General features: G+C 49.3%; 1 protein-coding gene across 1 annotated transcript; it reads right to left on the bottom strand.

The window, feature by feature from the left end:
- Positions 1 to 1,284: 1,284 nt before the first annotated feature.
- rfc3 (replication factor C (activator 1) 3) lies at positions 1,285 to 17,063 on the bottom strand. Its single transcript, XM_071339827.1, has 10 exons — positions 16,752 to 17,063; positions 15,415 to 15,552; positions 13,988 to 14,055; positions 13,749 to 13,846; positions 13,485 to 13,666; positions 9,087 to 9,223; positions 6,159 to 6,257; positions 5,252 to 5,321; positions 4,927 to 5,118; positions 1,285 to 3,434 (listed from the first exon to the last, which is right to left on the bottom strand). The coding sequence occupies exons 1-9, from the start codon at positions 16,836 to 16,838 to the stop codon at positions 4,927 to 4,929; spliced, it is 1,071 nt and encodes a 356-aa protein (XP_071195928.1). The 5' UTR covers positions 16,839 to 17,063; the 3' UTR covers positions 1,285 to 3,434.
- Between the last annotated feature and the right edge of the window lie 5,343 nt (positions 17,064 to 22,406).

The raw sequence follows: 22,406 nt of genomic DNA, 5'->3' as shown, positions 1-22,406 counted from the left end.
GGAGGAGTCTACTGCCCCATTGAGACAGTAAACAGATCATATAGAGGAGGAATCTACTGCCTCATTGAGACAGTAAACAGATCATATAGAGGAGGAAGAATCTACTGCCCCATTGAGCCAGTAAACAGATCATATGGAGGAGGAATCTACTGCCCCATTGAGACAGTAAACAGATCATATGGAGGAGGAATCTACTGCCCCATTGAGACAGTAAACAGATCATATAGAGGAGGAGGAATCTACTGCCCCATTGAGACAGTAAACAGATCATGTGGAGGAGGAATCTACTGCCCCATTGAGACAGTAAACAGATCATATAGAGGAGGTATCTACTGCCCCATTGAGACAGTAAACAGATCATATGGAGGAGGAATCTACTGCCCCATTGAGCCAGTAAACAGATCATATAGAGGAGGAATCTACTGCCCCATTGAGCCAGTAAACAGATCATATGGAGGAGGAGGAATCTACTGCCCCATTGAGACAGTAAACAGATCATATGGAGGAGGAATCTACTGCCCCATTGAGACAGTAAACAGATCATATGGAGGAGGAGGAATCTACTGCCCCATTGAGCCAGTAAACAGTTCATATAGAGGAGGAGGAATCTACTGCCCCATTGAGACAGTAAACAGATCATATAGAGGAGGAGGAATCTACTGCCCCATTGAGACAGTAAACAGATCATATAGAGGAATCTACTGCCCCATTGAGCCAGTAAACAGATCATATAGAGGAGGAGGAATCTACTGCCCCATTGAGCCAGTAAACAGATCATATAGAGGAGGAGGAATCTACTGCCCCATTGAGACAGTAAACAGATCATGTGGAGGAGGAATCTACTGCCCCATTGAGACAGTAAACAGATCATATAGAGGAGGAGGAATCTACTGCCCCATTGAGACAGTAAACAGATCATATGGAGGAGGAATCTACTGCCCCATTGAGCCAGTAAACAGATCATATAGAGGAGGAATCTACTGCCCCATTGAGCCAGTAAACAGATCATATAGAGGAGGAATCTACTGCCCCATTGAGCCAGTAAACAGATCATATAGAGGAGGAGGAATCTACTGCCCCATTGAGACAGTAAACAGATCATATAGAGGAGGAGGAATCTACTGCCCCATTGAGCCAGTAAACAGATCATATAGAGGAGGAGGAATCTACTGCCCCATTGAGCCAGTGGGTACGGTAGGGCTTGGGGTGTAGCGCTAGGCCAGGGGGAGGAGGAATCTACCAGCCCACCAGGTGATATCAATCAACAGACAGTTTACTTTAAGATATTTGTATGAAAGTCAACTTTATTTTACAGCCTGGGTTCAATAAGACAGTACACAGAGAGGAGAGGTTTCACTATCCAGATCAATTACTGATATCAACCAAAGACTGGGCCTCTGAACCACTCATATTACTGGGGAGGAGATGCAGGGGGAGTATTAGATCACAACATCAAGGCATCCTGAAGGACAATGAAGATGAAGATGATGGGGAGAAAGAGCAAGTCGAGTTCGATCAGAACGTCATGGAGACGGGAAAGAGAGATTTAGAGTAAGGAGAGAGAGAGAGAGAGAGAGATTTAGAGTAAGGAGAGAGAGAGAGAGAGAGAGATTTAGAGTAAGGAGAGAGAGAGAGAGAGATTTAGAGTAAGGAGAGAGAGAGATTTAGAGGAAGGAGAGAGAGAGATTTAGAGTAAGGAGAGAGAGAGAGAGATTTAGAGTAAGGAGAGAGAGAGAGAGAGATTTAGGAAGGAGAGAGAGCGAGAGATTTAGGAAGGAGAGAGAGAGAGAGATTTAGAGTAAGGAGAGAGGAAAGAGAGATTTAGAGAGAGAGAGAGAGAGAGATTTAGAGGAAGGAGAGAGAGAGAGAGAGATTTAGAGTAAGGAGTGAGGAAAGAGAGATTTAGAGTAAGGAGTGAGGACAGAGAGATTTAGAGTAAGGAGAGAGAGAGAGAGATTTAGAGTAAGGAGAGAGAGAGAGAGATTTAGAGTAAGGAGAGGAAAGAGAGATTTAGAGGAAGGAGAGAGAGAGATTTAGAGTAAGGAGAGAGAGAGAGAGAGATTTAGAGGAAGGAGAGAGAGAGAGAGAGATTTAGAGGAAGGAGAGAGAGAGAGAGGTTTAGAGGAAGGAGAGAGAGAGATTTAGAGGAAGGAGAGAGAGAGATTTAGAGTAAGGAGAGAGAGAGAGAGATTTAGAGTAAGGAGAGAGAGAGAGAGATTTAGAGTAAGGAGAGAGAGAGAGAGATTTAGGAAGGAGAGAGAGAGATTTAGAGTAAGGAGAGAGGAAAGAGAGATTTAGAGAGAGAGAGATTTAGAGTAAGGAGAGAGAAATTTAGAGTAAGGAGAGAGGAAAGAGAGATTTAGAGGAAGGAGAGAGAGGAAAGAGAGATTTAGAGAGAGAGAGAGAGAGGAAAGAGAGATTTAGAGAGAGAGAGAGAGAGAGAGAGAGATTTAGAGTAAGGAGAGAGAGATTTAGAGTAAGGAGAGAGAGGAGAGAGAGATTTAGAGTAAGGAGAGAGGAAAGAGAGATTTAGAGAGAGAGAGAGAGAGGAAAGAGAGATTTAGAGAGAGAGAGAGAGAGAGAGATTTAGAGTAAGGAGAGAGAGAGAGAGATTTAGAGTAAGGAGAGAGAAGAGAGAGATTTAGAGTAAGGAGAGAGAAGAGAGAGATTTAGAGTAAGGAGAGAGAGAAGAGAGAGATTTAGAGTAAGGAGAGAGAGAAGAGAGAGATTTAGAGTAAGGAGAGAGAGAAGAGAGAGATTTAGAGTAAGGAGAGAGAGAGAGAGAGATTTAGAGTAAGGAGAGAGAGAGAGAGATTTAGAGTAAGGAGAGAGAGAGAGAGATTTAGAGTAAGGAGAGAGAGAGAGAGATTTAGAGTAAGGAGAGAGAGAGAGAGATTTAGAGTAAGGAGAGAGAGAGAGATATTTAGAGGAAGGAGAGAGAGAGAGAGATTTAGAGGAAGGAGAGAGAGAGAGAGATTTAGAGGAAGGAGAGAGAGAGATTTAGAGGAAGGAGAGAGAGAGATTTAGAGGAAGGAGAGAGAGGAGAGAGAGATTTAGAGTAAGGAGAGAGAGATTTAGAGTAAGGAGAGAGAAGAGAGAGATTTAGAGTAAGGAGAGAGAGAGATTTAGAGTAAGGAGAGAGAGAGAGAGATTTAGAGTAAGGAGAGAGAGAGAGATTTAGAGTAAGGAGAGAGAGAGAGAGATTTAGAGTAAGGAGAGAGAGAGATTTAGAGTAAGGAGAGAGAGGAGAGAGAGATTTAGAGTAAGGAGAGAGAGATTTAGAGTAAGGAGAGAGAGAGAGAGATTTAGAGTAAGGAGAGAGAGAGAGAGATTTAGAGTAAGGAGAGAGAGAGAGAGATTTAGAGTAAGGAGAGAGAGAGAGAGATTTAGAGTAAGGAGAGAGGAAAGAGAGATTTAGAGGAAGGAGAGAGAGAGATTTAGAGGAAGGAGAGAGAGAGATTTAGAGTAAGGAGAGAGAGAGAGAGATTTAGAGTAAGGAGAGAGAGATTTAGAGTAAGGAGAGAGAGGAGAGAGAGATTTAGAGTAAGGAGAGAGAGGAGAGAGAGATTTAGAGTAAGGAGAGAGAGGAGAGAGAGATTTAGAGTAAGGAGAGAGAGATTTAGAGTAAGGAGAGAGAAGAGAGAGATTTAGAGTAAGGAGAGAGAGAGAGAGATTTAGAGTAAGGAGAGAGAGAGAGAGATTTAGAGTAAGGAGAGAGAGAGAGATTTAGAGTAAGGAGAGAGGAAAGAGAGATTTAGAGTAAGGAGAGAGGAAAGAGAGATTTAGAGTAAGGAGAGAGGAAAGAGAGATTTAGAGTAAGGAGAGAGAGAGATTTAGAGGAAGGAGAGAGAGAGATTTAGAGGAAGGAGAGAGAGAGATTTAGAGTAAGGAGAGAGAAGAGAGATTTAGAGTAAGGAGAGAGAAGAGAGATTTAGAGTAAGGAGAGAGAGAGAGAGATTTAGAGTAAGGAGAGAGAGAGAGAGATTTAGAGTAAGGAGAGAGAGAGAGAGAGATTTAGAGTAAGGAGAGAGAGAGATTTAGAGTAAGGAGAGAGAGAGAGAGATTTAGAGGAAGGAGAGAGAGAGATTTAGAGGAAGGAGAGAGATTTAGAGGAAGGAGAGAGAGAGATTTAGAGGAAGGAGAGAGAGAGATTTAGAGTAAGGAGAGAGAGAGATTTAGAGTAAGGAGAGAGAGAGAGATTTAGAGGAAGGAGAGAGAGAGAGATTTAGAGGAAGGAGAGAGAGAGATTTAGAGGAAGGAGAGAGATTTAGAGGAAGGAGAGAGAGAGATTTAGAGGAAGGAGAGAGAGAGATTTAGAGTAAGGAGAGAGAGAGATTTAGAGTAAGGAGAGAGAAGAGAGATTTAGAGTAAGGAGAGAGGAAAGAGAGATTTAAAGGAAGGAGAGAGAGAGATTTAGAGGAAGGAGAGAGAGAGAGATTTAGAGTAAGGAGAGAGAGAGATTTAGAGTAAGGAGAGAGAAGAGAGATTTAGAGTAAGGAGAGAGGAAAGAGAGATTTAAAGGAAGGAGAGAGAGAGATTTAGAGGAAGGAGAGAGAGAGAGAGAGATTTAGAGTAAGGAGAGAGAGAGAGAGATTTAGAGTAAGGAGAGAGAGAGATTTAGAGTAAGGAGAGAGAGAGATTTAGAGTAAGGAGAGAGGAGAGAGAGAGATTTAGAGTACGGAGAGAGAGGAGAGAGATTTAGAGTAAGGAGAGAGAGAGAGATTTAGAGTAAGGAGAGAGAGAGATTTAGAGTAAGGAGAGAGAGAGATTTAGAGTAAGGAGAGAGGAGAGAGAGAGATTTAGAGTAAGGAGAGAGAGGAGAGAGATTTAGAGTAAGGAGAGAGAAGAGAGAGATTTAGAGTAAGGAGAGAGGAAAGAGATTTAAAGGAAGGAGAGAGAGAGATTTAGAGTAAGGAGAGAGAGAGATCAGAACATCATGGCGTCCAGGCCGTCCTCCATGAACTTCTTGTAGATGGCCATGAACCTGGCGGTGAAGGCCTCGAGATGGTAGATGGCCTTATTGCCCAGCTGCAGTCGGTGTTCGTAGTGGGCGGCCATATGAGTCACCTCTGCCTTCAGCTGGCCGTCGCAGTTACCGAGCAGCTCTGTTACCAGGCCCTACACACAGACACAGTACCTTAACACAGAGTTAACAGCATATACACCCCTCCCCATGTGAGTCACCTCTGCCTTCAGCTGGCCGTCGCAGTTACCCCCCCCATAGTTGGTGCTCAGTATTTGTGAGGCGTACCTTCATGATGATCTCAGGAGGAATACAGTGAGTCAGCAACTCATACAGTCTCCCCCTCACCTCTAACAACCTGGGAGGGGTAGGGGAGAGAGAGAGGTAGGGGAGAGAGAGAGGTAGGGGAGAGAGAGAGGTAGGGGAGAGAGAGCGGTAGGGGAGAGGTAGGGGAGAGGTAGGGGAGAGAGAGAGGTAGGGGAGAGGTAGGGGAGAGAGAGAGGTAGGGGAGAGGTAGGGGAGAGAGAGCGGTAGGGGAGAGAGAGGGTAGGGGAGAGAGAGCGGTAGGGGAGAGAGAGCGGTAGGGGAGAGAGAGCGGTAGGGGAGAGAGAGGTAGGGGAGAGAGAGGTAGGGGAGAGAGAGCGGTAGGGGAGAGGTAGGGGAGAGAGAGGTAGGGGAGAGAGAGCGGTAGGGGAGAGGTAGGGAAGAGGTAGGGGAGAGAGAGCGGTAGGGGAGAGGTAGGGGAGAGAGCGGTAGGGGAGAGAGAGCGGTAGGGGAGAGGTAGGGGAGAGGTAGGGGAGAGGTAGGGGAGAGAGAGGTAGGGGAGAGAGAGGTAGGGGAGAGAGAGCGGTAGGGGAGAGAGAGCGGTAGGGGAGAGGTAGGGGAGAGAGAGGTAGGGAAGAGAGAGGTAGGGGAGAGAGAGCGGTAGGGGAGAGGTAGGGGAGAGAGAGGTAGGGGAGAGAGAGGTAGGGGAGAGGTAGGGGAGAGAGAGGGTAGGGGAGAGAGAGCGGTAGGGGAGAGGTAGGGAAGAGGTAGGGGAGAGAGAGCGGTAGGGGAGAGGTAGGGAAGAGGTAGGGGAGAGAGAGCGGTAGGGGAGAGGTAGGGGATGGAGGGGCAGAGAATTTTTTTTTTGTCCAGAAACCATTTTAATAGGGACGTTTGTTCAATGTTTTTTAAATTCCAGTCCTCCTCTCACCTCTGAGGACTCTGCTGGCTGACGATGGCGTTGGCCGTCTCTCTCAGGTAAACCTCCCAGTCGGTCTCCGGGATGTCCTGGTCTGCTGAGAACGGGTACCTGGATAACAGGGGTCAAAGGTTATCAAAATGGCAACTGATGAGTTGATCGCTATGCGACAGCGCCTGTTTTAAAATCAAATGGTGGCGCACCGAGGAAAATGTACGCTCGCACTACTGTAAGTCTCTTTAAGATTAACAGCGTCTGCTAAACGGATATATTAGTTAGAAAAGCTCAAACATATTGGACTGTGGCAGCATCACACAGAGACAGACCGACTGTGGCAGCATCACACAGAGACAGACCGACTGTGGCAGCATCACACAGAGACAGACCGACTGTTGCAGCATCACACAGAGACAGACCGACTGTGGCAGCATCACACAGAGACAGACCGACTGTGGCAGCATCACACAGAGACAGACCGACTGTGGCAGCATCACACAGAGACAGACCGACTGTGGCAGCATCACACAGAGACAGACCGACTGTTGCAGCATCACACACAGAGACAGACCGACTGTTGCAGCATCACACAGAGACAGACCGACTGTGGCAGCATCACACAGAGACAGACCGACTGTGGCAGCATCACACAGAGACAGACCGACTGTTGCAGCATCACACACAGAGACAGACCGACTGTGGCAGCATCACACAGAGACAGACCGACTGTGGCAGCATCACACAGAGACAGACCGACTGTGGCAGCATCACACAGAGACAGACCGACTGTGGCAGCATCACACAGAGACAGACTGACTGTTGCAGCATCACACACAGAGACAGACCGACTGTTGCAGCATCACACACACAGACAGACTGACTGTGGCAGCATCACACAGAGACAGACCGACTGTGGCAGCATCACACAGAGAGACAGACCGACTGTTGCAGCATCACACACAGAGACAGACCGACTGTTGCAGCATCACACACAGAGACAGACCGACTGTTGCAGCATCACACACAGAGACAGACCGACTGTTGCAGCATCACACACAGAGACAGACCGACTGTTGCAGCATCACACACACAGACAGACTGACTGTGGCAGCATCACACAGAGACAGACCGACTGTGGCAGCATCACACAGAGACAGACCGACTGTTGCAGCATCACACACAGAGACAGACCGACTGTTGCAGCATCACACACAGAGACAGACCGACTGTTGCAGCATCACACAGAGACAGACCGACTGTGGCAGCATCACACAGAGACAGACCGACTGTTGCAGCATCACACAGAGACAGACCGACTGTTGCAGCATCACACAGAGACAGACCGACTGTGGCAGCATCACACAGAGACAGACCGACTGTGGCAGCATCACACAGAGACAGACCGACTGTGGCAGCATCACACAGAGACAGACCGACTGTGGCAGCATCACACAGAGACAGACCGACTGTGGCAGCATCACACAGAGACAGACCGACTGTGGCAGCATCACACACAGAGACAGACCGACTGTTGCAGCATCACACACAGAGACAGACCGACTGTTGCAGCATCACACACACAGACAGACCGACTGTTGCAGCATCACACACAGAGACAGACCGACTGTTGCAGCATCACACACAGAGACAGACCGACTGTTGCAGCATCACACACAGAGACAGACCGACTGTTGCAGCATCACACACAGAGACAGACCGACTGTTGCAGCATCACACACACAGACAGACCGACTGTTGCAGCATCACACACACAGACAGACCGACTGTTGCAGCATCACACACAGAGACAGACCGACTGTTGCAGCATCACACACAGAGACAGACCGACTGTGGCAGCATCACACACACAGACAGACCGACTGTGGCAGCATCACAGAGACAGACTGACTGTTGCAGCATCACACACAGAGACAGACTGACTGTTGCAGCATCACACACAGAGACAGACTGACTGTTGCAGCATCACACAGAGACAGACTGACTGTTGCAGCATCACACAGAGACAGACTAACTGTTGCAGCATCACACAGACAGACCGACTGTTGCAGCATCACACACAGAGACAGACCGACTGTTGCAGCATCACACACAGCGACAGACTGACTGTTGCAGCATCACACACAGAGACAGACCGACTGTTGCAGCATCACACACAGAGACAGACCGACTGTTGCAGCATCACACACAGAGACAGACCGACTGTTGCAGCATCACACAGAGACAGACCGACTGTTGCAGCATCACACAGAGACAGACCGACTGTTGCAGCATCACACAGAGACAGACCGACTGTTGCAGCATCACACAGAGACAGACCGACTGTTGCAGCATCACACACAGAGACAGACCGACTGTTGCAGCATCACACAGAGACAGACCGACTGTTGCAGCATCACACAGAGACAGACCGACTGTTGCAGCATCACACACAGAGACAGACCGACTGTTGCAGCATCACACAGAGACAGACCGACTGTTGCAGCATCACACAGAGACAGACCGACTGTTGCAGCATCACACACAGAGACAGACCGACTGTTGCAGCATCACACAGAGACAGACCGACTGTTGCAGCATCACACAGAGACAGACCGACTGTTGCAGCATCACACAGAGACAGACCGACTGTTGCAGCATCACACAGAGACAGACCGACTGTTGCAGCATCACACACAGAGACAGACCGACTGTTGCAGCATCACACAGAGACAGACCGACTGTTGCAGCATCACACAGAGACAGACCGACTGTTGCAGCATCACACAGAGACAGACCGACTGTTGCAGCATCACACAGAGACAGACCGACTGTTGCAGCATCACACAGAGACAGACCGACTGTTGCAGCATCACACACAGAGACAGACCGACTGTTGCAGCATCACACAGAGACTTACTGTTGCAGCATCACACAGAGACTTACTGTTGCACTCTGCAGGCCTCACACATCAGCAGTGCTTTGCGGAGGTTGCGTCCAGACTTCTCTGAGATCCGTTTGGCCAACTCAGGGGGGAGAAGCAGACCCTCCTTCCTACACACTGTAGACAGAACATTACACACCTGAGAGAGAGAGAGAGAGAGAGAGAGAGAGAGAGAACATTACACACCTGAGAGAGGAGAGAGAGATGACAGAAGGTGAGAATTAAAAGATTCACATTTGATGGTAGTTGAAATAATGTACCTTGCACTCACTAAACATCCTTCCATCACTCCCTCCCCCATCCTTCCATCCCTCCCTATCCCCATCCCTCCATCCCTCCCTATCCCCCATCCCTATCCCTATCCCTCCATCCTTCCATCCCTCCCTATCCCCCATCCCCCCTCCCTATCCCTCCATCCTTCCATCCCTCCCTATCCCCCATCCCCCCTCCCTATCCCTCCATCCTTCCCTATCCCCCATCCATCCCTCACTCCCTATCCCCATCCATCCCTCCCTCCATCCATCCCTCCCTATCCCCATCCATCCCTCCCTATCCCCCATCCATCCCTCCCTATCCCCCATCCTTCCATCCCTCCCTATCCCCCATCCTTCCATCCCTCCCTATCCCCCATCCCTCCCTATCCCCCATCCTTCCGACTCTCCCTATCCCCCATCCCTCCCTATCCCTCATCCTTCCTTCCATCCCTCCCTATCCCCCATCCTTCCATCCCTCCCTATCCCCCATCCCAATCCCTCCATCCTTCCTTCCATCCCTCCCTATCCCCCATCCTTCCGACTCTCCCTATCCCCCATCCCTCATCCTTCCTTCCATCCCTCCCTATCCCCCATCCTTCCTTCCATCCCTCCCTATCCCCCATCCTTCCGACCCTCCCTATCCCCCATCCCAATCCCTCCATCCTTCCTTCCATCCCTCCCTATCCCCCATCCTTCCATCCCTCCCCATCCTTCCATATCCCCCCTCCCTCCATCTCTCCCTATCCCCCATCCCTCCCCCCATCTCTCCCAATCCCTCCATCCTTCCTTCCTTCCATCCCTCCCCATCCCTCCATCCTTCCATCCCCCCATCTCTCCCTATCCCCCATCCCAATCCCTCCATCCTTCCTTCCATCCCTCCCTATCCCCCATCCCTCCCTATCACCCATCCTTCCGACCCTCCCTATCCCCCATCCCTCCCTATCCCTCATCCTTCCTTCCATCCCTCCCTATCCCCCATCCATCCATCCCTTCCTCGCCCATCCATCCCTCCCCATCCCTCCATCCTTCCATCCCTCCCTATCCCCCATCTCTATCCCCAATCCCTCCCTCCTTCCTTCGTTCCAACCCTCCCTATCCACCATCCCTCCCTATCCCCCATCCATCCATCCCTCCCCCATCCCTCTATCCATCCATCCCTTCCTCCCCATCCATCTCTCCCTATCCCCCATCCCTCCCTCCCCCAATCCCTCCCTCCTTCGTTCCAACCCTCCCTATCCCCCATCCATCCATCCCTCCCCCATCCATCCATCCCTCCCTATCCCCCATCCCTCCCACATCCATCCATCCCTCCCTATCCCTCCATCCCTCCCTATCCCCCATCCTTCCGACCCTCCCTATCCCCCATCCCTCCCTATCCCTCATCCTTCCTTCCATCCCTCCCTATCCCCCATCCATCCCTATCCCCCATCCCTCCCTATCCCCCATCCTTCCATCCCCATCCCTCCCCCATCCATCCCTCTCTATCCCCCATCCATCCCTCCCCCCATCTCTCCCTATCCCTCCATCCCTCCCTATCCCCCATCCTTCCGACCCTCCCTATCCCCCATCCATCCCTATCCCCCATCCCTCCCTATCCCTCATCCTTCCTTCCATCCATCCCTCCCCCCATCCATCCCTCCCCATCCCTCCATCCTTCCCTATCCCCATCCATCCATCCCTCCCTATCCCCCATCCCTCCCCCATCCATCCATCCCTCCCTATCCCTCCATCCCTCCCTATCCCCCATCCTTCCGACCCTCCCTATCCCCCATCCCTCCCTATCCCTCATCCTTCCTTCCATCCCTCCCTATCCCCCATCCATCCCTATCCCCCATCCCTCCCTATCCCCATCCCTCCCCCATCCATCCCTCTCTATCCCCCATCCATCCCTCCCCCCATCTCTCCCTATCCCTCCATCCCTCCCTATCCCCCATCCTTCCGACCCTCCCTATCCCCCATCCCTCATCCTTCCTTCCATCCCTCCCTATCCCTCATCCTTCCTTCCATCCATCCCTCCCCCCATCCCTCCATCCTTCCCTATCCCCCATCCATCCCTATCCCCCATCTCTATCCCCAATCCCTCCCTCCTTCCTTCCTTGTTCCAACCCTCCCTATCCACCATCCCTCCCTATCCCCCATCCTTCCATATCCCCCATCCATCCATCCCTCTCTATCCCCCATCCATCCATCCCTATCCCCCATCCTTCCTTCCATCCCTCCCTATCCCCCATCCCTCCATCCCTCCCCCATCCATCCATCCATCCCTCCCCCATCCCTATCCCCATCCTTCCTTCCATCCCTCCCTATCCCCCCATCCCTATCCCCCATCCTTCCTTCCTTCCATCCCTCCCTATCCCCCATCCCTCCATCCCTCCCTATCCCCCATCCTTCCTTCCATCCCTCCCTATCCCCCATCCCTCCATCCCTCCCCCATCCCTATCCCCCATCCTTCCTTCCATCCCTCCCTATCCCCCATCCCTCCATCCCTCCCTATCCCTCATCCTTCCTTCCATCCCTCCCTATCCCTCATCCTTCCTTCCATCCATCCCTCCCCATCCCTCCATCCTTCCCTATCCCCCATCCATCCCTATCCCCCATCTCTATCCCCAATCCCTCCCTCCTTCCTTCCTTGTTCCAACCCTCCCTATCCACCATCCCTCCCTATCCCCCATCCTTCCATATCCCCCATCCATCCATCCCTCTCTATCCCCCATCCATCCATCCCTATCCCCCATCCTTCCTTCCATCCCTCCCTATCCCCCATCCCTCCATCCCTCCCCCATCCATCCATCCATCCCTCCCCCATCCCTATCCCCCATCCTTCCTTCCATCCCTCCCTATCCCCCCATCCCTATCCCCCATCCTTCCTTCCTTCCATCCCTCCCTATCCCCCATCCCTCCATCCCTCCCTATCCCCCATCCTTCCTTCCTTCCATCCCTCCCTATCCCCCATCCCTCCATCCCTCCCTATCCCCCATCCTTCCTTCCTTCCATCCCTCCCTATCCCCCATCCCTCCATCCCTCCCTATCCCCCATCCTTCCTTCCATCCCTCCCTATCCCCCATCCCTCCATCCCTCCCCCATCCCTATCCCTCCCTATCCCCCATCCTTCCTTCCATCCCTCCCTATCCCCCATCCCTCCATCCCTCCCCCATCCATCCATCCATCCCTATCCCCCATCCTTCCTTCCATCCCTCCCTATCCCCCATCCTTCCTTCCATCCCTCCCTATCCCCCATCCCTCCATCCCTCCCCCATCCCTATCCCCCATCCTTCCTTCCATCCCTCCCTATCTCCCATCCCTCCATCCATCCCTATCCCCCATCCTTCCTTCCATCCCTCCCTATCCCTCCATCCCTCCCCCATCCATCCCCCATCCCCCATCCCTATCCCCCATCCTTCCTTCCATCCCTCCCTATCCCCCATCCATCCCTATCCCTCCCTATCCCCCATCCTTCCTTCCATCCCTCCCTATCCCCCATCTCCCATCCATCCCTCCCTCCCCCATCCATCCATCCCTATCCCTCCCTATCCCCCATCCTTCCTTCCATCCCTCCCTATCCCCCATCCCTATCCCCCATCCTTCCTTCCATCCCTCCCTATCCCCCATCCCTCCCCCATCCCTATCCCCCATCCTTCCTTCCATCCCTCCCTATCCCCCATCCCTCCCCCATCCATCCATCCCTCCCTATCCCCCATCCTTCCTTCCATCCCTCCCTATCCCTCCATCCCTCCCCCATCCATCCCTCCCTATCCCCCATCCCTCCTTCCATCCCTCATCCCTCCTTCCATCCCTCCCTATCCCCCATCCCTCCATCCCTCCCCCCCATCCATCCATCCCTATCCCTCCCTATCCCCCATCCTTCCTTCCATCCCTCCCTATCCCCCATCTCCCATCCCTCCCCCATCCATCCCTCATCCCTCCTTCCATCCCTCCCTATCCCCCATCCCTCCATCCCATCCATCCATCCCTCCCCCATCCCTATCCCTCCCTATCCCCCATCCTTCCTTCCATCCCTCCCTATCCCCCATCTCCCATCCATCCCTCCCTCCCCCATCCATCCATCCCTATCCCTCCCTATCCCCCATCCATCTCTATCCCTCCCTATCCCCCATCTCTCCTCTCCCCATCCCTCCATCCCCCTACCTCCTCTGTACTGGGCAGGGGCACCCTGACGGCCAGACACCTGCTCCTGATTGGTCCAATGACTTTGGAGGTGGAGTTACAGCAGAGGATGAGCCGGCAGGTGAACATGTACTTCTCCATGGTACGACGCAATGCATGCTGGGCATCCTTAGTGAGGCGGTCCACCTCTGTCAACAGGACGACTAGGAGAGAGAGGTTGTTTTATTAAAACGGTGTCAGAACGTGAAAATCCTAACAGAGCGGTAGGCAGCGTGAGTGTCTGACCTTTGAACTCCCTCTGTGTGCTGGTCTGGATCTGTTGAGACTGAGCCATAGTCTTGATCAGCTCCTGGATGACCACACGGTCACTGTTACCAGCATCACTGTTAAAATGAGAGATATGTTCTGTGGTGTTGATGTGAACCAACACTGCTTCCTGTTTAACAACACTACTTCCTGTTTACCAACACTACTTCCTGTTTACCAACACTGCTTCCTGTTTACCAACACTGCTTCCTGTTTACCTTGGGTTGACCTCCAGGTGGTAGTTACTGGCTATGGTGTTGATCTCAATCTTCTTCTTAGAGGGAGCCTGCACAGGGAAGAGGATATGTATGTAGAATGAATCAGATGGTAGCATTGAGGTGTGTATGTCTCTGTGATGGTCTTCTCTGCGTAGTTTCTCCACCTCGGCTCTGTGCAGTGTGCGTGTGTGTGTGTGTGTGTTAGGGTTGGGCGATATTACGATAGCATAGTCTAGCGACAATGATTGACAGCCTTCATCAACGGTGACGACTAGAGGTCGACCGATTAAATCGGAATGGGAGGGCCGATTTCAAGTTTTCATAACAATTTTCATAATTTTTGGACACCGATCATGGTCGATTACATTGCACTCCACGAGGAGACTGCGTGGCAGGCTGACTACCTGTTACACGAGTGCAGCAAGGAGCCAAGGTAAGGTGCTAGCTAGCATTAAACTTATCTTATAAAAAAACAATCAATCTTCACATAATCACTAGTTAACTACACATGGTTGATGATATTACTAGTTTATCTAGCTTGTCCTGCGTTGCATATAAATCGATTTCTTAAAATCAATACACAAGTATATATTTTTAAACCTGCATATTTAGTTAATATTGGCCTCCAGTGAAGGGAAATCTTAAATCTCCAGCATAAAATTACATTCTAGATGATTCTGTGCTTCCAAATGTGTGGCAACAGTTTGGGGAAGGCCCTTTCCTGCTTCAACATGACAATACCCCCCGTGCACAAAGCGAGGTCCATACAAATTCGTAACATATCTTACTAACTAGATGGACATCCACAAACTAATACATACCATATGAAACGTAACATATTATACAAAATGGAGTGTCTTGGATTTATATGTACTATGTTACGTCTACTCCTGAGTCCAGGTTGTTCTAGTGGAGTTTATTTTCTTTGGGGGGCTGGCCAATAGGGGGCGATATCTTCATATATCACCATGTCTTATGGGTACATTATCACTATAGGACAAAGGCTGACGTCACCCAACCCTAGTGTGTGTGTCTGACTCCCTCTCCTCACCGTGACGGGGAGTGTGTTTAACCCTCTCCTCACCGTGATGGGGAGTGTGTGTGTGTTTAACCCTCTCCTCACCGTGATGGGGAGTGTGTGTGTAACCCTCTCCTCACCGTGATGGGGAGTGTGTGTGTGTAACCCTCTCCTCACCGTGATGGGGAGTGTGTGTGTGTAACCCTCTCCTCACCGTGATGGGAGGTGTGTGTGTGTGTTTAACCCTCTCCTCACCGTGATGGGGAGTGTGTGTGTGTGTTTAACCCTCTCCTCACCGTGATGGGGAGTGTGTGTGTGTAACCCTCTACTCACCGTGATGGGGAGTGTGTGTGTGTAACCCCCTCCTCACCGTGATGGGGAGTGTGTGTGTGTTTAACCCTCTCCTCACCGTTACGGTCTGGTGTTCAATGCGTAGTTTCTCCACTCCAGCTCCGTACAGTTCTCTCAGCAGACACATGATACGAGTCTTCTTCCCTGCTCCAGACGGCCCGTACACCAACAGATGTGGGAAGTCACCACACTGGACCTGGAGCGCACACACACACACACACGTTATAGAAGTCAGCCCCGTACATCAACAGATGAGGAAGCAGCATAGCGGTCAGGAGCCATTGGGCCGGCAGCCTAGCGGTCAGGAGCGTTGGGCCAGTAGCCTAAAGGCCGCTGGTTCAAATCCCCGAGCCGACTTGGTGAAAAAAAAAACTATCGATTTGCCCTTGAGCAAGGTACTTAAACCTAATTTATGCAGGGTAGCAATCAATAATGGCTGATCCCTGGCTCAGACCCGACTCTCGGGGAAGTAGGATATAGAATCAACAAATATCCAATTTACACATGCGCATGTGTGAAATAGGACAAAATGTAAGCACCCACCTGATTATCTTACTAAATCGCCACACTGGACGTGGAACAGGGTCTTGTTCATTAGGCACCAGACATGGAGGGACTACCTGGAGTTGTCCAGTAACAAATGCCTGTTTTACTTTACTGCATTAAAACGTTTTGCTACGATGTGCCCTAATAAAACTAGCTAGCAGATCTGACCCGCTTGCCTACAGCTACATTAAAGGTCGCTTCCTGTGTATATTAAGACACCGTGGAGTTGGCGAGAAGATATGGCTCAGGAAAGCGTACCTCACTTAATCCAGGGAGGAGAAATGCGTTGTACTCCGAAATGTCCCATTATTCAGACTGTTACACCGAGAACACTGATCGACTTTAATAAAACAGACCGAGGTTAAACCCAGCAGTGTTCCTGACTTCTGGTCCTGTCTTGGAGACTCACAAGTTGTGCATTGTGCAGGTTTTTGTTCCAGCGCGGCAGTGATTCATGCACAGCCTGTACAGTAACTTAGTTACCGTACTACAGGGTTATAGTTACACGGATACATGTCAAAGTGACGTCAAAAGTTGTATGTTTGGGGATAATTTTGTTAAATTTTAGCTAACTTTAAGACGTACTTAACCCTCACTACAGAGCAGAGCCATGTTGAATATGTGGCTAGTAGATTACTGCATCTGGCTAGCAACACTCTACTGGAAACCTTTTAGCTAACGTTAGCTAACAAAGTAAGACAAAACTACTGCAATAGCTAGCTGGCTAAGTTAGCTAGCAAGCTGCTACCATACCGAAGACACGGGTATCTGTGATAATACGCTCCCTAAACAGAGAATCTAGCTAGCTAACGTTAGCCGGCCATGTTGATAACCTGGTTTGAATCTTACCAGGTTTTTCAGCTGATTTGCTTGCTCTTTGTGGTAGTCCAGTTTCCCCAGAGAGGTAGGTCTGTATTTGTCCACCCACAAACTCATTTTTGTAATGTTATTTCAGACACAGTCCTCAAGTCAATGTTTTGTTTGAGCTGCTGCGTGTTGTTTTTCTGATTTTAATTCCCGCGAAATATTTTTTCTTTAAGGCGCGCTGTCAAATGTTTCTAAAACTACAGAGAGACATGAGGGACAAACTTCATAGTTGGCGTTTTGAAAATACAAAATGCAGCCGCTGCTGCCACCAGGTGGTGACTTGAGGTCATTTCTGGACTGAGTTTGACAAAAGAAAAGTTGCTTAGATGTAGCAAAGATTCTAAACCAAGGGGTCTCCAACAGGTAGATCGCAAAGTAATTTTAAAAGTACGTGGATAAAAATAAAAAAGAAATCCATCAGAAACTGTCATAAACATAAAGTTCCGGGCTACGAGCCAATCAACGCCACAGTGATCACGTTTACATTGCGCGTAGCTGCGTTTTCTAAGTTCTTGTTCGGGGATAAACTGTTTACATGCACTTTGGACATCCCGTTCACGAGTATCCATAAATAAACAGAATATTCCTCATTTAAATTCATATGGGTTAAATGGAATAGCAACTGAAATGTGAACACTGACTGTAGGGTCTATAACCTCTCACAGTGTAATATCATATTAACTCCTGCAGAATTATGCATTTCTTGCAATAAAATTATACAACAATATGCTAATTTTGTTTTAGGAACAAGAGTGGAGAAATACGATTTTCTTTCTTTCAGCATCTCTTGAGGAAATGTGAATGTGTGTGTAATGTGTTATATGTGAATGTGTGTATTGTGTTATGTGAATGTGTGTAATGTGTTATATGTGAATGTGTGTATTGTGTTATGTGAATGTGTGTAATGTGTTATATGTGAATGTGTGTAATGTGTTATATGTGAATGTGTGTAATGTGTTATATGTGAATGTGTGTAATGTGTTATATGTGAATGTGTGTAATGTGTTATATGTGAATGTGTGTAATGTGTTATATGTGAATGTGTGTAATGTGTTATATGTGAATGTGTGTAATGTGTTATATGTGAATGTGTGTAATGTGTTATATGTGAATGTGTGTAATGTGTTATATGTGAATATGTGTGTAATGTGTTATATGTGAATGTGTGTGTAATGTGTTATCTTTGACCCTGTTATGTAAGCAGACAGTATTTCAACCACATAAAATATGCACCCATGAGCAACTGATTTCATTGTTTTCTCAGCTTTTTTTAATTTTTTAATTTCCTTAAAACCAGTCAAACTCATGACAGTTGGACATTTTGCACAGGATCAATCTTTCCACTGTTTTGGAGGTATTGCCTTTTCTCCCTGGTCCTAAAAAAAAAGACAGGGTGTTAAATATATTACTAATGCATTAATTCTATCAATGTAAGACATTATTCTGGTGAGCAATACTTTATTTAGTCTTCTGGGCCAACAAGTTATGACAGACGAGCAGTGGTGGAAAAAGTATGCAATTGTCATACTTGAGTAAAAATAAAGATAACTTGTGCCTTGTTACCTTAATAGAAATTGACTCAAGGCCAGACCCAGATGCAGACACAGGAGGCAGATGGTTGGAGTCTTACAATGTTTATTAATCCAATAGGAGTAGGCCAGAGAATGGTCGTGGACAGGCAAAAAGGTCAAAACCAGATCAGAGTCCAGGAGGTACAGAGTGGCAGACAGGCTCGTGGTCAAGGCATGCAGAATGGTCAGGCTGGTAGGTACAAAGTCCAGAAACAGGCAAGGGTCAAAACCGGGAGGACTAGAAAAAGGAGAAATGCAAAAAGCAGGAGAACGGGGGGAAAACCCTGGTTGACTTGGAAACATACAAGACGAACTGGCACAGAGAGACAGGAAACACAGGGATAAATACACTGGGGAAAACAAGCAACACTTGACGGGGGTGGAGACAATCACAAGGACAGGTGAAACAGATCAGGGTGTGACACAAGTAAGTCACCCAGTAAAATACGACTTGAATAAAAGTCTAAAAGTATTTGGTTTTACATATACTTAAATATCAAAAGTAAATGTAATTGCTAAAATATACTTATGTATCAAAAGTAAAAGGATAAATCATTTCAAATTCCTTATATTATGAAAATCAGACGGCACCATTTTCTTTTTCTTTACGGATAGCCAGGGGCACACTCCAACATTAAGACATAATTTACAAGCGAAGCATTTGTGTTTAGTTAGTCCTCCAGATCAGAGGCAGTAGGGACGACCAGGGATGTTCTCTGTTTAGTGAGTCCTCCAGATCAGAGGCAGTAGGGATGACCAGGGATGTTCTCTGTTTAGTGAGTCCGTCAGATCAGAGGCAGTAGGGATGACCAGGGATGTTCTCTGGTCATCCCGATGATAACGGCTGCTGAAATGACAGAGCAGGTCCGGCGGTTCTGCTCTGCATGCATTATTTGGTGTTTTACGTTGTACATGGAGGATACTTGTATAGAATTCTGCATGCAGAGTCTCAATTTGGTGTTTGTCTCATTTTGTGAATTCTTGGTTGGTGAGCGGACCCCAGACCTCACAACCATAAAGGGCAATGGGTTCTATAACTGATTCTAGTATTTTATACCAGATCCTAATTGGGATGTCGAATTTTATGTTCCTTTTGTTGGCATAGAAGGCCCTTCTTGCCTTGTCTCAGATCGTTCACAGCCTTGTGGAAGTTACCTGCGCTGATGTTTAGGCCGAGGTATGTATAGTTTTTTGTGTGCTCTAGGGCAACAGTGTCTTGATGGAATTTGTGTTTGTTGTCCTGGCAACTGGACCTTCTTTGGAACACCATTATTTTTGTCTTACTGAGATTTACTGTCAGGGCCCAGGTCTGGCAGAATCTGTGCAGAAGATCTAGGTGCTGCTGTAGGCCCTCCTTGGTTGGGGACAGAAGCACCAGATCATCAGCAAACAGTAGACATTTGACTTCAGATTCTAGTAGGGTGAGGCCGGGTGCTGCAGACTGTTCTCGTGCCCCAGTCAATTCGTTGATATAGATTTTGAAGAGGGTTGGGCTTAAGCTGCATCCCTGACTCTCTGGACAGGTATTCTCCTCCTTCTACCAGCTTCTCAGATCCAGAATGCAGGTAAGGACAGTGTCAGATCCATAATGTAGGTAAGGACAGTGTCCCAGATCCAGAATGCAGGTAAGGACAGTGTCCCAGATCCAGAATGCAGGTAAGGACAGTGTCCCAGATCCAGAATGCAGGTAAGGACAGTGTCCCAGATCCAGAATGCAGGTAAGGACAGTGTCAGATCCAGAATGCAGGTAAGGACAGTGTCAGATCCAGAATGCAGGTAAGGACAGTGTCAGATCCAGAATGCAGGTAAGGACAGTGTCCTAGATCCAGAATGCAGGTAAGGACAGTGTCCTAGATCCAGAATGCAGGTAAGGACAGTGTCCTAGATCCAGAATGCAGGTAAGGACAGTGTCCTAGATCCAGAATGCAGGTAAGGACAGTGTCCCAGATCCAGAATGCAGGTAAGGACAGTGTCAGATCCAGAATGCAGGTAAGGACAGTGTCAGATCCAGAATGCAGGTAAGGACAGTGTCAGATCCAGAATGCAGGTAAGGACAGTGTCTCAGATCCAGAATGCAGGTAAGGACAGTGTCTCAGATCCAGAATGCAGGTAAGGACAGTGTCTCAGATCCAGAATGCAGGTAAGGACAGTGTCTCAGATCCAGAATGCAGGTAAGGACAGTGTCTCAGATCCAGAATGCAGGTAAGGACAGTGTCCCAGATCCAGAATGCAGGTAAGGACAGTGTCAGATCCAGAATGCAGGTAAGGACAGTGTCCCAGATCCAGAATGCAGGTAAGGACAGTGTCTCAGATCCAGAATGCAGGTAAGGACAGTGTCTCAGATCCAGAATGCAGGTAAGGACAGTGTCTCAGATCCAGAATGCAGGTAAGGACAGTGTCTCAGATCCAGAATGCAGGTAAGGACAGTGTCCCAGATCCAGAATGCAGGTAAGGACAGTGTCAGATCCAGAATGCAGGTAAGGACAGTGTCCCAGATCCAGAATGCAGGTAAGGACAGTGTCTCAGATCCAGAATGCAGGTAAGGACAGTGTCTCAGATCCAGAATGCAGGTAAGGACAGATTACAGGTGAATTTCATTCATTTTCTGTCACACTGTCTCTCTCATTTTCAGAACATTGTTTCACTAAAAGGACGAATCAACAGGTGTCATTGCGCTGTTTGGATCAATCCCAAACAAATTCCACAACATGTCTTTACCATGACAGAATGGGCCCCTAAGATGCTCACAAATACTGATGCACCATTGAGAGCATCCTGACAGGGCTGTATCACCGCCTTGTACACAAACTACACCGCCAGCAACCGCAGGTTGCATCATCAGGGGCAGACTGCCTGCCCTCCAGGACACCTACACCACCCGATGTCACAGGAAGGCCAAGAAGATCATCAAGGACAACAATAACCTTAGCCACTGCCTGTTCACCTCGCTACCACCTAAGAAGGGGGTAACAGTACAGGTGCATCAAAGCTGGGACCGAGAGACTGATAAACAGCTTCTTTCACCAGGCCATCAGATTGTTAAACAGTCCTCTCTACCCAGCCTCCCTGCCCAGTACCCTGCCCTGAACCTTAGACACTGTCACTAGCCCAATACCACCCGGTACTCTACCCTGAACCTTAGACACTGTCACTAGCCGGCTACCACCCGGTACTCTACCCTGAACCTTAGACACTGTCACCAGCCGGCTACCACCCGGTACTCTACCCTGAACCTTAGGGACTGTTCTAGCCGGCTACCACCCGGTACTCTACCCTGAACTTTAGAGACTGTTCTATCCGGCTACCACCCGGTACTCCACCCTGAACCTTAGAGACTATCACTAGCCAGCTACCACCCGGTACTCTACCCTGAACCGTAGACACTGTCACTAGCCGGCTACCACCCGGTACTCTACCCTGAACCTTAGACACTGGCACTAGCCGGCTACCACCCGGTACTCTACCCTGAACCTTAGACACTGTCACTAGCCGGCTACCACCCGGTACTCTACCCTGAACCTTAGGGACTGTTCTAGCCGGCTACCACCCGGTACTCTACCCTGAACCTTAGGGACTGTTCTAGCCGGCTACCACCCGGTACTCTACCCTGAACCTTAGAGACTGTTCTAGCCGGCTACCACCCGGTACTCTACCCTGAACCTTAGGGACTGTTCTAGCCGGCTACCACCCGGTACTCTACCCTGAACCTTAGAGACTGTTCTAGCCGGCTACCACCCGGTACTCTACCCTGAACCTTAGGGACTGTTCTAGCCAGCTACCACCCGGTACTCTACCCTGAACCTTAGGGACTGTTCTAGCCGGCTACCACCCGGTACTCTACCCTGAACCTTAGGGACTGTTCTAGCCGGCTACCACCCGGTACTCTACCCTGAACCTTAGAGACTGTTCTAGCCGGCTACCACACGGTACTCTACCCTGAACCTTAGGGACTGTTCTAGCCGGCTACCACCCGGTACTCTACCCTGAACCTTAGAGACTGTTCTAGCCGGCTACCACCCGGTACTCTACCCTGAACCTTAGGGACTGTTCTAGCCGGTTACCACCC

This window comes from Salvelinus alpinus, chromosome 13 (assembly GCF_045679555.1).
Source record: "Salvelinus alpinus chromosome 13, SLU_Salpinus.1, whole genome shotgun sequence".
NCBI lineage: Eukaryota > Metazoa > Chordata > Actinopteri > Salmoniformes > Salmonidae > Salvelinus > Salvelinus alpinus.
Note: the sequence above shows the minus strand (reverse complement) of the source record. Positions and strands in the feature narration are given on the sequence as shown.